This window comes from Lepidochelys kempii, chromosome 9 (genome assembly GCF_965140265.1).
Source record: "Lepidochelys kempii isolate rLepKem1 chromosome 9, rLepKem1.hap2, whole genome shotgun sequence".
NCBI lineage: Eukaryota > Metazoa > Chordata > Testudines > Cheloniidae > Lepidochelys > Lepidochelys kempii.
This window is the reverse complement of record NC_133264.1, coordinates 33,244,248-33,261,329: the sequence shown is the minus strand read 5'-3', so window position 1 is coordinate 33,261,329 and position 17,082 is coordinate 33,244,248. Positions and strand designations below refer to the sequence as shown.

Genomic DNA, 17,082 nt, shown 5'->3' with positions numbered 1-17,082 from the left:
ATACAGGGATTGGCGTCGTGACTCCGGAGTCCCATGTCAATGCATTCTCGTTGGTGGGGACTGTGGCACAAGAGATCTGGGCCTCCTGGCCGGAGACCGAGGCTGTGATACCAGGATCCTTGGCCAAGGGGAACAACGCCTTCAGTCCAGGGACAGCAACGCTCCACTGCCTTCAGGGGCAGTCCCATAATTGACTTGATAGTCAGTACCAGTGTCTTGGCAGGATCCGCCATACGGCCAGGTTGGCCTAACTGTTCTTTGGCCACTGGGCCCACTTCACGCGCAGATGGTCCTGTGATGGGCCAGTACCCCTACCCCTGGAGTCGGAAGCAGGTCCCTCCCTTGGCTAGGAGGTCCGACCATAGCGGTATCCCTAAGAGCCTCCACAGGGGGCACGAGGTCTAACACAGGTCCTTTGCCTGAAGTTCCCTTCTTGTGTGGTGCCTGTGGACCAGTCGGCTTAGACTGCTTCTTTGGTACCGGTGAGGGGGAACAGCGCTGGGCAGAGTCCGCTGCTGGTGGAACACTTCATGCCAATGCTGAAGTATTGGGCATGGAGTCAGAGTGCAAGGGCTCCGATGCTGGGTGCAGATCAGCCTCCATGAGGGCCCTAAATCAAACGTCCCACTCAGAGTCCAGGAATGAACGTTTTTGCAGATCTGGCACTTTTTCTATGCACGTTCCTGGGGGAGTCGCAACAGCTGTCGTGAGGGTCACTGATGGGCATCGGCTGGCTGCACTCTGAACATGGCTTGAAGCCTGGGAAATGGGGCATGCCCCGCTCTGGGACAAAGTCCCAGCCGGGACTCTAACTACTAACCTACTATTCAAACACTTAACAGCTAACTAATCACTCAACTAATCTCAAAAGGAGAATGATCTGAACAGTGAAGAATCGCTAATGCTCTTGCTAAGACAGATCAGGAGCTCCAACCAACCGTCACGGGCAGTAAGAAGGAACTGAGAGGCGTAGGGCCAGTGGCACCTGATATACCACCGCATGAGCGCAGTGCTCCAGAGGGCACCACAGCAGGCCCTATTGATACGCTACAGCAAATATGTCCAAAAACTGTGCACGTGGTCTCGCACACACCTAGAATGGAACAGACATGAGAAAGCACTCGAAGAACTTCCTATTGTTTTTGACCAATGGGATGCAGGGCACCTCCTGGATGTTGGTCCCCAGTACATAGAACAGGGTCATGGTGGAATATTATAGGGATACAGCTGGTTCCAATATGACTGACCAGGCCATTGTCATGCCTGAAGAGGATGAGACAGAGCTCTGAAATTCAAGTCCCTGCTCTGCAGAGAGGCTCTCTCATTCATTAGTGTGATCAAAGAGGAAGTTTCCCTGATAAAGTGGGGAGAAAGTGTGCCCTGGTGAAGGAGACAACGCGTAAGCTCCCTGCAGAGGCGATACTCTAAATTTAAAAAGGTACCAAGAAACCATAACTAGGACATCAGTGCCAGAAACATAGCAACCTCTTTGCACACTGAAATCAGCCTGTACCATTAAAGGTTTCTATTATCCATGCTGATGTCAGTACTAGTACCAATGTTGATACCTGTGGTTCAAGGTCACCAGAATGGTCAGGTATAGGTACTGAAAAGGTCTTGTACCTTTTCAGTACAGAGCCACAGACTGAGAAAGCATCACATCTCCTTGTTGAATGAGCCAGCTTAGTGCTCCCTATTGCGTCTTAGGAATGGAAGAGGGGACTCTGTTTGAGAAGTCTCTACAGCTTGGTGTTTGGATCTCCCCTGCATTGGTGAGGAGCCAATGCTGGTCTTTGCTGCCAGTGTGATTGCTTAGAAGGTGGTTTACAACTGCCCCAAATCCTTGCCTAACAGTGGCACGAATGCAGGCACCAACACTGGGTGTTGTGTGGTGCTGGCAAAGACAATGGCTGACTAGAACTTAAGACCAGTTCTACCTTGAAGACAGATTCTTGTTCCTTGGAGTCCAAAGTGCCTTACTGGTGGTTCAAGTTGCATCTTGAACAAAGTGAACCTGGATTTTCTTGTCCTAGTCAAAAAGGAACAGCTAACCAAGCAACAGTCTCACACACTGCTCTCACCAAGACAGCAGACTATGGCCATCTGAATGTGGAATAAGACTGTTGCAGGGCAGGCAAGTTTTGAAACTTAGAGCTTTGAATCCACCATTCTAGGCCAAAATGGTGGCATAAAGTGCTGAGGAAAATGGTTTTTTTTCCCCCCCAAGGTACAATAAATTAGAGGTTTACTCCTTTCAAGATCCCCAACTACAAGAAGTGAATTCTGCTAAAGGTAGTGGGCAGACACTGCTTGTTTCATCTGACTGCCACTGGTGGCAAGAGAAAACCGAGGAACAGTTGTGACCGTACTGCTATTTATATCAATGGATAGACTAAAACTAGCATTAGTGGACCAAAGCGTGGCCAAATGCCTCCTTGACTACCAAGAAAAACTCTTCCTGTGTGTACAGCACAAGGCAGCAGTCCTCTTGTTAGTCAGTTTTGTATGTTGTCTCTTAAATACAGGAGGTGTTTTGAGAAACTAATCAAGCAGCAAAGTATCTAATTTGAGATCAAACAGGCCTCGTCACACAAAATGCTTTGACACGATACAAGTAGTTGTTTTCACTTTGTAAAAGAGAAAACATGTCAGTCACTTGTCCCATTTAAAAGGAGTCAGTTAACCTGAAATGGTGTTTACACTGTCTACTTGCTGTAATGGAGATATGTAAATAAATCCCATTTCGGGGTAGTCTGGACGGATTTTGTTTTTTGGGAGTTCACAATCACTCTTGGGCTATGTGGCTCACGAGAAGAAATTATTTAAATTTTCCACATTCTGTGTCTAGATTTCATGCTAGCTGGAAGATTACATAACCAGATTACATATTTTACACTTCACCTGATCATTTCAGCCTACAACAGCACTGCAGCTGTAATTTGATGAAAACACATTAATGAAGTCGCAGCAATTCCACTTATTAGGATTACAGAACTTAGACTGAATTTAATAGCATCAAGTCATACTGTATTTACATACTAATATATGCCTTTTGTTCAGAGATTTTCAAATATACTTGTAGGTAATCGTGATCTTACCTTCCTCCTACTGTGTCGTCTTGTGGTTGGGCCCCGGCAGTGTTCCTCTGTGAACGTCGCAGTGACCCCCCTGGATTGTTATTAGGCCGGTTGGACATTGGCACCTCTCTCCTGAAGGGACATACCCTTTCTAGACACTACCATTCACTGTAAGAAAAAAAAGTCAATACACTTAGATCAGACACAGAAAAGGATTCCTGAAGATACTGTATTAAGAAAGAAAAGTATCTTCATGGAAGGCTTAAGTCTGTTCCAAGTCAAGGGATACTCTAAAAGATAACCAATATACACTGAGCAATAATGAGGTTATTTAGCCAACATGACATTCTATATTAGAGATTTTTCTAGAAAAAAGCATCACAAACTAAATGCTTTTGTGGAAAGACATAGGATACGGACTGTTTAAAACCCACAGCATTTGTAAATATATTTAGGGAGAAATCCATTCTTTTTAGTGGTACATACCTACATACACTATTAAGTTGACAACTAAACAAGTGTCCAAGAAACTGTACACTTCCTTATGGAGGGAGGTGGCACAGTTGTATTGCTGCCAATTCCTGAGAGAAGGGATGCACAAGATTAAAGAGGAAAAAGAGATGCTTTAAAAGTACAGTAGTTGAAAATGTTAAACTTCTGCATACATGTGTGAATTACATAAACATATAACCATTCAGCATACGAGATGCAGTCATCAGCCAGAAATTCTTGTTAAAAAATCAGATGAAATCTAATCTGTTTTTAAAGTCGTAAATTCAGTGCTCCCAACAATTGCTAGAGAAAAAAAGTTACCTTAAGATAATCAACTCAAGTAACACTTATTGAAGTAAAATAGGTACATGATGCCTTTATATTTCTTAATCTTGGGAGGCCTACAACTTTCTCACAGATACCTTGTGACTTTCTAAATATTGCTTTGCCAATGACAAGACCCCATACTGTCCTGCCAATATCCTTGGATAGAAAGGTATTTCAAGATGTATGCTTGCTCAGTTCCTAAGCAGAGAAAGAGTACCACCTCATTGTAGCAAATTATGCTATTTTGTGTTTATGTAGGCAAGCCGATAGCAATTGAACTGTGGTCAGTAAACCTATTTTTATTTATGACTCAATCCATAATTTTAAAAAATCAAAAAGGGGATTTGCAGGTAAAAAACAGCTGCAACAAAGAATACAGCATTACTGAAATGAAAGTAAAAAGAGGACAGGGGAACTGGATAAGGTCCAAAGTGTTACAACTTTGAACCACCACTTGGACTGCAGTATCTGTTAAAACAGATATTAAAGTAGTGATAATTTAAGGGGAATTTTTAGCTCACATTTTGAGAGCTGAAGCATAGCTCAGCACTTAGTGCAGCCACTGAAGTCATTTTAAAAGCTTGTGTTTTCTCATATATTAGTGAGAGGTATTTTGAATAGCAGATATCCAAAACCAGTACTAGAGATTATTAAAAGTAGTGTTTGGCATGTCATTCCAACATTAGTCCTCGTGGATCCGACAAGTTGACCAGTTAGATTTCTCATGCCTGTTAGATAACACTAATGTTCCCAACGCCTTCACAGGCTTTTGCCATCTCTTCCCTAGGATATCACAACTGCTCACATGGATTTTGCAAGATCTAGATTTCAATGTTGCATTGTAATGTGATCACGATGCTAGACTAGTGGAAGACTAATACTAGACGCTCTTGTCTGTTAGTGCAGCTGCAGCATATTGCGGAGTCTCTGTAGAACTCAGACTGGGATTAGCATTAGGCACAGGATGCCTACATTATTCCCCACCTCACAATATTAGAGATAATCTGCAAGAGAACCACCACACTGGTTTTCCCAGAAGCACCAGCTCTACACAGACTGAAGTCAACTAATCTTTCATTTGAAGCATTTGCCAAGTCACAGTAGGTCAACTGTACAGTATTCAACTAATGTACAAGTTTCCCTTCAGAAGCATAGCTCTGATGCATTCCCCCTCCTCTGCAAGAAGGGAAAAAAAAACAAAAAAACAGCCACCCCACAGACCTGAGCTGTTCTTCATGGGAGAGATTGTATAAGATTTCCAGCTACATGACTAAATGGTGACAGAATTTCTTCTGGCAGCCTGTGCACTAAAAGTACATTTTGTCCACAGCCATTTCATTAACATTATCTACTTACATAGAGAGTAAAAATTCTCCCTACCGGGGGGGGATATCAAGTGAAATTAAAATGCATAGAGGCAAGGCTGCTTGAGATCTAGATTGCAGGAATCCCAGAGAAATGGAATATACTGTTATGGAAGGCACTAGCAGGTGGTTCTGTTATGTTTTTGCTCAGCGAGTGAGCAAGTATTGCAGTGTTGCCAACTCTGGTGGTCCCGTCCCAATCAAGAGAGGATTCTGGTAGGAGCTAGACTGGAGCCAGTTTTTCAGTGACATGAGATGCTCCAACCCAGAGAATTTAGCCTTCTCCATGACCACCTGTCTGGTTAATCCACCCAGGAGGTGGGGCAATCAAAGCTGCTGTAGGCAGACCTCTTGCACTCTTCCTCCTCACAGCAACCCAAAGCCATTCTCATAGGAGGAGGAGGAGGGGTAAAAAGGGAGCAACATGAACAGGACAGTTCTTCTGCCCCCCATCCCTCCCCCATGCAATACCCAGCCTAGGAACAGTGTGCCCTCTGGCCTGGGAGTGGAGTCAGGAACCGAAGAGAGTAGAGGTGAGGTTGGGAGAGTGTGCTGATGACAGTTGGAGCAGAACTGCTGGGGAGCAGACAGGCAGATGCAGGGGCAAGAATGGCCATAACCCAAAAAGTTTGGGAGAGTGGACAACAATATTTGTCTCACACAGGAGATGTGCAGGTGGAGTTGCAAAAAATTAAAATGCCACCCTCCCTTTCCTGCAGTAGTCGTCTTCGGCTCCCTTCAAAAATCATGATTTTTTTTTTTTTGGATCTCTTGAGGTTTAATACTGGTATTGATTCTTAAAATATGTTGTTGGTAATTTAAATTATGCCCAAGTTTTTTTAGTAGAGCCATCTTTTAGGAGAAGGAACAGCATCAGCAGAAGTGTGCTTCCTACCCCTGGGCTAGTATCAAATTCTGAAGCAGAGTTGCTTTCTGGAATCAGGCAGTGGCATTGGCCTAAAGTTCCTGCAAGAAGCAATTGCACTGAAAGTTGTACACGTCCTGGAATGAGATGGCCAGACATGCATGCACATGCACAAGTAAAAATAGGGCATGATACTCTCAGCATATATTCTGATTCAGGTCACTAATTACTCCTTCACCACAAACTGACTTGCAAGCACCCAGATTTCTGCTAGGCAGTGGAACAATGCTGTGGTTGGAACAGGACTCTGGCATCTGTTGCAGGAGGTAACAATTCCTTAAACAGTCCTCTTGCCTTGTCTCTTTCACCAACAGAAACTAATCCAAAAAAGAAAAATAAAATTCTACCTCACCCACCTTCTCTCTTGCATATACTGGGACAAAGACGGCTACGACCCCACCGCAAACACCAATGAAAATGTTTTATGTAGGAAGAATTTCAAAAATCAGAGTCAATGTTTTGGCTCTCAAATTGAAAAGGCTGGATGTCACAGAGGAAGAATTCCATTCCAAATAGCTTAGAAGATATGGAACAGGAGAAGGCAATTCAGACCCAGAGAAGTGGAGCTCCACTCTACCTAGAAAGCCTGGGAGGATAGCTATTTTTTCTTGCAAGCCTCTGCCTACTCCCAATTCTAAAACAATGTTTATCCTCATTCTGTCCCTCATGTTGCTCACTGTACATGGATCCCTAAACCAAATCAGTCCAAAGAGACTCCCACCTGCAAGTGATATTTACTACCACTGAAGTTCAAATGTGTGCTGATATTTTCATGGTGTGGTGCATTTTTGGAGTTCAGATAAATAATTGGTTTTTAAGATTACTAACTGTAATCCTGTCTCACTGCTTCTAGTTTGCCTCAGAATTTTGTGCAGCTTTGTGACCCACCCCCCTAATTATCCAGCATAGCATATGGGATTTTTCTAAGTAGTTAAGCTCAAATATAAACAAAACAAGCATACATATCTAGGGACATTTCTTCCACTGAACTGCTACCATCTCCTATACTTATTTAATAGCTGTTTCAGGATCTCAGGATAGGCTCATACTCTGAGTTTAGACAGATACAATCTAAGACCTCAGTGTTACTGCTCAAGTGTTATACTCAAGATTTCCTTTTGTTCATGTTATTTTGCTCTGACCCAAAACTATTGTGTTCCCCGTATAATCAGAGACCTTTAGTTGATGAGCAAGTGCAGGGAACTTTCACATCAGTTTTTAGTCTCCATGATCAACATTTCCTCCTCAGGTCTCCAGTTGGAGGATTCAGTAGTTGTGTCTGCTGAAGAGGAGACCTAATTAAGGAGTGCCAAGATTTATTATAGAAGAAGGGGTCCTCCACATCCTTGCACCTGGGAGCCCAGGATTCTATTCCAATTCTCCTAGAGTAGTGGTTTTTAAACTTTTATTCTGGGGACCCAGTTTTAGAAAATTGCCTGTGATCCAACAGAACTGGGGGATGAGGGGTTTAGGGTGTGGGAGGGGAATCAGGGCTCTGGGTGCAGAGGGATGGGTGGGTTTGGGATGCAGGAAGGGGTTCCAGATTGGGGGAGGGCGGGGCTTAAGGCCCGGGATTGGAGTGTGGACTTATCTCCGGCGGCTCCTAGTCAGCAGTGCAGCCAGGGTGCAGAGGCAGGCTTCACAGCTGTCCTGGTGCTGCACACCGCACTGTGCCCCAGAAAGGGCCAGCAGCAGGTCCGGCTCCTAGGCAGAGGTGCACGCAAGTGGCTCTGCACAGCTGTCACCCACAGACACTGCCCCTGCCCAGCTTCCATCGGTGGGAACCAGCCAATGGGAATGCAAAGTCAGTGCTCAGGATGGGGGCAGCGCACAGAGCCCCGTGGCCCCCTGCCTCGAAGCCAGACCCGCTGCTGGCCTCTTCCAGGGGGCAGCGCAGTGTTGGAACAGGTAGGCACTAGCCTGCCTTAGCTGGGCAGCACCACTGACGAGACTTAACGTCCCGGTCGGCAGTGCTGACCAGAACTGCTAGGGTCCCTGGGTGCTGAGCAAGGTGACCCAGTACTGGGTCACGACTTGCACTTTGAAACACACTGTCCTAGAATTCCATCATGCAATTTCAGTACTTTTCTTATTCAGAAGTGGTTAGATTCATAAGTAAATCTGAGACCCTTCTCATCCACTGAATTCCTTTATCTTTTCAAGAACAAGCCCCACACAGACAGTACTGTAAGCGTTCTTCCCTTATTTAGATGCCTACAAGGCACAGCTTAGCTTTCTTGTTTATAGCTACTATGACATGTAATTTTAACAAAGTTTGTTCAAATTACATCAGCAGGGTGCTGATTTAACATGTAAAGTTATAGACATTACATACATCAAGTGAACTGCTAAGATTGTGTATGTTCAATACCCATTATTTGCAACAGAATATTAGGCAAGGTTTCACTGGCTTGCCTTTTTCATACAGAAGAAATATCCCATTGCTGCTTAATGCCAAAGTACTGGTCCATAGCTATTTTGCTTTCACATACAAGGTCCTTAACAGTCTTGAACTTGAGAGGACAGTGTATAATGTTTCAAGCACTTCCCACCACATACCTTTTGAAGACATTTAACAAGTCTGGCACCCAAACTGCCCTCCTGCCCCTGGCAGGAGTTGGAACAGTGATTCCCAGGCAATGACATTTCAAGAGGCCAGATATGATAGGAAGGGTAGCAATAAAAGGTGCCAAGATATAGGCAGGTGAGTTCCAGCAGTTACAGCATGGGACAGAGTCTGGAGACCTGAGCTCTGCTACAACTATCACTCAACCACTGCATGACTTGTCCAGTGTGTCAGTTTCCCCACCTGTAAAATGGTTTTTAGTACTTATACTGAAGTGTTCTGATATCCCTTAGTAAAAGCATTAAGATCCAGATCCTCAGATGAATTTAGATGCCTAACTCACATTGATCTGTGCCTAAATGCCAAGCATTAGCTGTATTTGAAGCCAGTGGACCATTGCTACTACTAATTTAGTGTGCTTCAGGTGGACTAAAAGAATATCTGCCAAGAATGTGTCTCCAATGACAGCTGCTGGGCAAAGATGAGCCTCAAAAGAGCGACTGTGTCTGAACTCTGGCTTTATGCATGTCTGTCACGCAGAACTCGATCTCACCACTGACCTTCCCCCTTAGTCTCTGTCAAAGGTTACCTGCAGTTGGAGCATGAGAAGGAGAACAGTACTTTGTTGCTCAACTGCCAGCTAGGTTCTGTTTATGAAAGGCCAGAGAAGATCATGGAGACCATATTTATCACACATACTCATGCCAAAAGTCTAAAAAAAAAAAAAAAAAAAAAAAAACCACACAAAATGGTTAGTAGGGTAGAATAAGCAAACACCAAGTTCTGGATGCAGAGATGTTATGGTACCACTATGTGGAGTCCACCATTTCACCAGTACTGCTCCTGGACAAGACCTGGTGCCCGTAGGGGCCTGACAAACCCAACAATTGCAAGCAGATTAAAGCCTCACTGGTAGTCCCAGCTGGACTACACAAGCAGTTTCTACTTAGTGCTCATGTATGACCAACAGATCTACATTAAGCAGAGCCAGCAGACCTCTCCAATTATCACTTTTGACAAGGGTTGACTCAAGAGCATGATTAGCAATCAGGCCACCTCATTCTGCTGTCAAGTATGTAGTAGGACTATTGCTTACCAGAAGGCCACCTCCTTCAAAGTAACTTCTTTACAAGTTTAGAGAAGGGAGAAAGATTAGTCCCTTTCAACAATTTCACTTTAGGCTATACTAAGCAACAAATGGTTTCCTTTCTCCAGCAGGTGGAAATAAGTCAGTAAGTTTCCTAAATAGGAAGGATGACAAATTGTTTCTCTGCTGGTGAAGCGTTTGGGGGATATTCCAGGGTACACCAACATATGTTCAGCCTAGCATAGAAAGAGGGGGATTTCATATCAAGTGATATGCCTTTCCATTCCCAGTTACTGTGCTTAACATAATGGATGAGCTGTTGTAGCTGGAACTGTTAGAGAAGTATTTCTAACTCCAAGATCATAAGGATTTTTTTTTAAATCCTTAATTAGTTCTACAGTCATAGAAACAGGAGAGCCTATGTCCCGTCAGTCAACGCAATGGCAGACATTCAAACTCCCAGCCACTCAATCTGGTTTATACTCGGCAAAACTGATCCTGAGAAGCTAGCTGAAGCAGACAATACCTTACTAGTGTCAACATGAAAAGGTCATTTTAAAAACAGAAATTGTATGGATTTATTACACAAGCATCTTAATACTGAATAAGCCTGAAATGCCATGGGAAGACAGACAAAAAACAAAAAGCCACACATGCTAACTCAGGATAATCAAAGCCCTGTAACATGTTACTATACCAAATTAGTTCTGCAGCTTAAGGCTTACTTTGTTTTTTTTTAATTCTTCAACATTTTGGTTAAAGGAAGGAATTACAAGCTTCAACAAACCACCACCAACCAAACGACAATAGCAAAATATGCAGAGACATCACTACACAATCCACAGTGCTCACAGTATTGTGCATCCAATTTCAGCAAGTGAATTGAGTTCATTTAGGTTTCATATGATGCAACACGTTTTGAAATAGACATTCAAGGCAAGTCCTCCTTTCCAATTTTGCTGCCAAACAGTCAAATTTGACTTGCATTTTTATGGTTAGCTTGCAGTACATTGTTCAACTGATGTGATCAACTAGATATGTTTTTAGATATCAAGGCCTGCTTTAAGACCTCAACTGAATCCCTACTAACGAGAAAAAAAAATTAATTTCAGAAAATTTGTTAAACTGAATAACCCTGAAAATGGTATTGTAGGGTTCCACATGCATTATTTCAACAATATCTATGCAATCCAAGTAAAGTAGTCAGCATGGGGGGGAGGGGGGAGCAGCAAAGAGAACTGGCATGCCCCATAAACATCCTGTGACAAATTAAGCCCAAGTCCCTTTCAAATAGCCACAAATAACGTCAGCAGATTAAATTATGCCTGACACTTGTGCAATTTTATTGTGTGAAACAGGTCTGCATATATGTAACTGACTGCACATTAACAAATATTTATTATGGTCCATTTTAGAAAAAAGAATATACTCTCAACTGAGGGCTTGTCTTCACGTACAGCTGCACTAGTGCAGCTGTACGGCTGTAAGGCTTTAGTGAATACACTACTACACAGGAGAGCTTTTCCCCTCAGCGTAGTTAATCCAACTCACCATGAGGCGATAACCATGTCGAAGGGAAATGCTCCCCCATGTAGACAGTGCTAGGTCAATGGGAGTTAGTTATACCGACATAAGTCACTGGAGGTGTCGATTTCTCACACCCCTGAGCCATGTAGCTATACTGATATAGGTCTGTAGTATAGACCTGGCCTCATTCTCTTAGCTGTGCTGGCTCCACGGCAACAGGACAAAGCAGTATGACAACAACAAAAAAAAAAAAAGGTCCACTATTTTAGTCATTAAAGCAAGTAGAAGAGATTATAGGGGAAACATCCTCATAGCTGTCTGGCTTTATAAAAGAAATTCAAACAACCAGTTGAGGTTGCCTCTACATGATACCAAGAAATGTTACAATTAAACATTTAGAAATATGGAAGTGAGCAGTAGTTTCGGAAAAAATTTCACAGCACTTGCACTTCATAAAACCTTAGAGGAAAAATGCATGTAAGATTACATATTCTAAAAACCTTATTTACCCATTATATTTGCTTATTACATGGATACCAATACACCCTAAATGTTAACTGTTAGAAGGAATCTGTCAATACAGTTAATCTCTTGAGAAAAAGTGTAAAAAACAAGGCCAACCTAAAAACTATCAAGTAGTAACTTTTCACCTTCACTTGGAAAGGTCTGATACTTCTTAAAAGTAATTTGCTTCCAGAATGAGAAGAAGTTTTTGTGGATGAACACGTTTTCCTACCTCCACACAACTTGGATATTGACAAGCAATACCCTTCACCCATTATCCACTACTAAAGAGCGAAAATAATTCCTCATCCTTCTTAAGGACAACATTGGCTTTTCCCAACCCCAAACCCGCAAAAGGAACAACTTCAAAGCCACTTCTCTTCTCCTCCCAACCAAGCAAAGTAGAAACCCTAAAGTTTCAAAAAGTAGGAAGCACAAACAGTCGCAAATAGGGATGCAAAGATCAAAATGCATGATCAAAAGACCTGATCAAAATGACAGGCTAGGAGAATGGTCTATGAAGCAGCATTCTGAATGGATGAGAGGAAAAAATACTTCTGTCAAGGCCAGAGAAAAAGCGATGTTGCAGTAATCAAGATGCAAGATGAGAACCTGGATGAGTTTTAGCTGTGTGGATACACAGGGAAAGCCACATATCTTAGAAGTGTTATGTGGAAAGCATCTGCAAGACTTGACTAGATCCTGTTACACAGCTTATGTCTAAAGGGGACACCCTAAAGAGGTCCTAGACAGAGAGAATACCCATGTTACTGGCCTGAACAACAGGTAGTATGGCAATGTCCACAGTGATTGAGAAAGGAGGTAATGAAAAGGGTTTGGCAGAGCGAGGAAGGATTAAGAGCTCTGTGTTAGCCTGTTTGAAGATAAGTGATTGCTTCAACATTCACATGGATATGTCAGAGAGAAAATCTGTTTTTAGTTTGGACAGAAGGAAACAGGTATGGAGTAGAAAGGTATATCTGCAAGTTCTCAGCATAGAGACTATACTGAATTTGTCTGCAGATGAGATTATCCACGTGTGGAGAGAACCCACACACAGAGCTGGGGAAGATAGGGGATTTTCCTATCAACATGCTGAAGGAGTAGTTAGAGAGGCCAGAGTACTGGAAGCCAAGGAAGGACAGTTTTAAGACAAGCATGGTCAATGGCTGAAGGCAGCCGACCGATCTATGACTAGTAAGAGATCATTTGAGAGACAGAGACATGCAAGGGGTAGAAGAGGAACTGCAGACAACAATGCAAACAGTGTAGTTAATGATTATAGAGATGAAAATGAGAACGGACATAGTTGGAGAGGCAAGCAGAGCAATGGTATTTTTAAGACTGAAGCAACTAGACCATATTTGTACTGTGAAGGAAGACCCAGAGGAAAGTGAGAGGCTAAAGAGAAATGTATGGGAAAGGACAAGAGTGAGTGTGAGGACTACCAGGAGATGGGCCAGGGTCACTGGAACTGAAGTGGTTAAAAGAAGAGAGCAGAGGAGACTTCTGAACTTGACAGAGAAAGTAAGAGCTGAGGAAGGAGGAAACGTGTCATTTTCTCTTGGAAGAAATCTGAAAAATCCTGTCGTTTGAGGAATTAGTCAAAGGTGTGAGAATATAACTAGGATTGCAGACAGGGAATTCAATTATGTTGGCAAAAATTAAGGAGGAGAGAATGAACTTGTGATGAACAAATCAGCCTCGTCAAGAAGTGCTGCAGAGGATCTCTGACAAAAGTGAAATTATATAATACAGGAGTTGGAGTAAGGCTGAGCTGGAAGTTGACAAATTAGACCTTGCAATGGGAGAAAAGAGCAAAAAGGATGAAGCATGGAGAGAAACAACCACCTTATCAGTGGAAGAAATGGAAGAGAAGATAGAGAGGAAAGGGTTAATGAAAGAGCAGTGCTTGGTGAAAATAAAGTCAAAGGAATGGCTGATTGGATGAGTGGGAGAGTTGAAGCAGGTAGGAGCAAATCAAAAAATGACAAGATGAGGGAGAGGAAACATGAGCCACATGGTTGGATGAGTCATCGAACATGGAAGTTGACATCACAGAGGACAAATATGGGAGACTGAGGAGAGAAGAGACCAGCAGCTGAAATCAGAGAGGAAGGCTCATAGGAAGTTGGGTGGATGGTAAACAGCAGCATGGAGAAGGAGTGGAAAGAAGAGTGATTCAGTGCTGTTCAAAAGAGAGGAGAAAAAAAGTGGGAAGAGTTGGAAGTAGGGCTGTCAATTAATCATGAGTTAACTCAAATTTTAAAAGATTGAATGAGTTTTAAAAAGATTAATGGCACTGTTAAACCAACAGACCAATTGAAATGTTATATTTTTGCATTTTTCCCCTACATTTGCAAATGTATCGATTTCAATTACAACACAGAATACAAGGTGTACGGTGCTCACTTTATATTACAAATATTTGCACTGTAAAAATTTTACATAAAAGTGTTTCAATTCACCTCATACAAGTACTGTAGTGCAATCTCTTTATCCTGAAAGTGCTACTTACAAATGTAGTTTGTTACATCACTGCACTCAAAACCAAAACAATGTAAAAACTTCAGAGCCTACAAGTCCACTTCCTCCTGATTTCTTGTTCAGCCAATCACTCAGACAAACAAGTTTGTTTATATTTGCAGGAGATAATGCTGCTCACTTAATTATAATGTCACCTGAAAGTGAACAGGCATTTGCATGGCACCATTGTAGCTGGAGTCACAAGATAATTACATGCCAGATGCACTAAAGATTCATGTGTCCCTTGATGCTTCAACCACCACTGTAGAGGACATGCGTCCATGCTGACGACAGGTTCTGTTCGATAATTATCCAAAGGAGGGCAGACCAATACATGTTCATTTTCATCATTTGAGTCAGATTCCACCAGCAGAAGGCGGATTTTCTTTTTTGATGTTTTGGGTTCTGTAGCTTCTGCATCAGAGTGTTGCTCTTTTAAGACTTCTGAAAGCATGCTCCACACCTCATCCCTTTCAGATTTTGGAAAGCACTCCAGATTCTTAAATCTTGGATTGAATACTGTAGCTATCTTTAGAAATTGGTATCTTCTTTGCATTTTATTAAATTTGCAGTGAAAGTTTTCGGGGGGTGGGGGAGGCGACACAACATGCTGGGTCATCATCTGAGACGGCTATAACATGAAATATAAGGCAGAATGTGGGTTAAACAGAGCAGGAGACATACAATTTTCCTCAAGGAGTTCAGTCACAAATTTAATTAACACGTTATTTTTTAACGAGCGTCATCAGCATGGAAGCATGTCCTCTGGAATGATGGCCGAAGCATGAAGAGGCATATGAATTTTTAGTGCATTTGGCAAGTAACTATCTTGTGACGCCAGCTACAACAGTGCCATGCAAATGCCTGCTGTCACTTTCAGGGGACATAATTAAGAAGTGAGCAGCATTATCTCCCATAAATGTAAACAAACTTGTTTCTCTTAGCAGTTGGCTGAAGAAGTAGGACCGATTGGACTCTCAGGGTCTACAGTTTTAAGTTTATTTTTGAATGCAGGTTTTTTTGTACATATTCTACATTTGTAAGTTCAACTTCCATGATAAAGAGATTGTACTACAGTACTTGTATGAGGTGAATTGAAAAACTTACTTATAATATTTACACTGCAAATATTTGTAATAAAAATATAAAGTGAGCACTGTACACCTTGTATTCTGTGTTGTAATTTAAATCAATATATTTGAAAATGTAGAAAACATCCAAAAATATTTAAATAAATGGTATTCTACAGTCTAACCGCACAATTAATTTTTTTAATCACTTGACAGTCCTCGTCGGAAGCAGAAAGGAGAGAGGACAACCCCACCCCAACCACCAGTCCGATCTAAAGCACAGAGAATACACAGAGTTTTATGCTGCTGTTTGGACCACGCTGCACCAGAAAGGTCTTCACCCTACCTTTAAAAAAAAAAAAGAGGAAGAGCAGAAATCATGCACTCATATACAAATGAAGATTAAGTATAAGACAAACTTGTGGTACTTCAGTATCTGAAATTATGTTCTCACTTAGTTTAAAATTACACATTTATTTACAAGACTAGACTCATTGCCCCATCTATCCCTGATTTATGGAGATTTCAGCACAAGAAAGAAGGTGGCATTTGTAAGAAACAAATCCTTGAAAAAGTTAAAGCATCCTTAAACTAATACAACTAGCTTATGAAAGGGTGGAGTTTTACCAGGACACCTTCTGACCTGGATTGACTGGGAGGAGTTTCCTGTTTGCTAGCACTTTTCATACAGTTTTCAACAGCAAATTGAATATATTGACATTGAAGAAACATCTGCTAGAACCTCCAAAGTCTTTCAACTCTTTTAGATAGTGCGCTAATAAGAATTCCCCTATACATATTCCTACACCACAACTAGTTATCTGTATAAGAGTAGTTTATACTTCAGAAATATTTCTACTAGTTATTTCAACACAAACTGTCCCGCAATCAGTAAACATGCCAAGTCCAGAATAAAATTTCAAAGCTACTAAAAGCACAATAACCTAAATATTTAATCAACTAATATTCAGTAGAATTGGAACTTGTTCTTTTCCACCCATTCAGATATTTTGCATGTGCAAATTAAAATGCAACAGTCAAGCTTCAGACAACAATGCTCACAAGCATTCAAGCCATCTCAGTAGTACGAAAGTGTTTTTACAAAAGAGGAATAATACACTCTAAACTTTGAGTCTAGAAGCTAAGCCGGTAGCGTTTAGTTTACTTTTCCTGCCTTAAACTGCAGAGAACCAGCTTGGCTTAAGGAAAGTAGTACTGTCCCATGCAGACATGTGACCTAGGAAAATTCTTCTGCAGATCAGGACCACTTGCAGCTGAGTAAGATAGAATTTTTTGTATTTGAACCTTGCTGTTCACTGCTAGGAAGCTGCTAGATGCAGGAGCAGAGACATAAGTATACATTTATGCTCTAAAACAAAAAATATACTAGGTAATTTCAGAGTTCCAATAATGCTTCCACCAATTCAACTGAACTGAGTTAGCAGCAGTGGAAATCCTAGTGTAGATGTTCTAGGCCATTTTTTCATCTCCATGTAAGCTAAAATGTGCTTGAAGTAAGAAGTCATCTCTGCTCTCAAGAGATGCAAATCAAGTACTCTGCAAGCAGCAGCACCTTCTGTCCAGGGCTTTGGTATTCCTTCTCATAGCCAGCAATAA

General features: G+C 42.0%; 1 protein-coding gene across 11 annotated transcripts in view; it reads right to left on the bottom strand.

Annotated features, from left to right (window-relative positions):
* Positions 1 to 17,082, bottom strand: part of TRIP12 (thyroid hormone receptor interactor 12) — a 150,755-nt gene that overhangs the window by 108,588 nt on the left and 25,085 nt on the right. For 8 of the 11 annotated variants that reach the window (XM_073359825.1, XM_073359832.1, XM_073359821.1 and 5 more), the window contains exon 2: positions 3,099 to 3,245. In XM_073359825.1, the coding sequence (XP_073215926.1) occupies positions 3,099 to 3,196 (98 nt within the window). In that variant the 5' untranslated portion in view covers positions 3,197 to 3,245. Of the gene's footprint in view, positions 1 to 3,098; positions 3,246 to 3,563; positions 3,659 to 7,361; positions 7,593 to 8,744; positions 8,770 to 17,082 lie in introns of those variants that run through there. The other 3 variants (XM_073359824.1, XM_073359823.1, XM_073359822.1) reach the window with 3 other exon arrangements.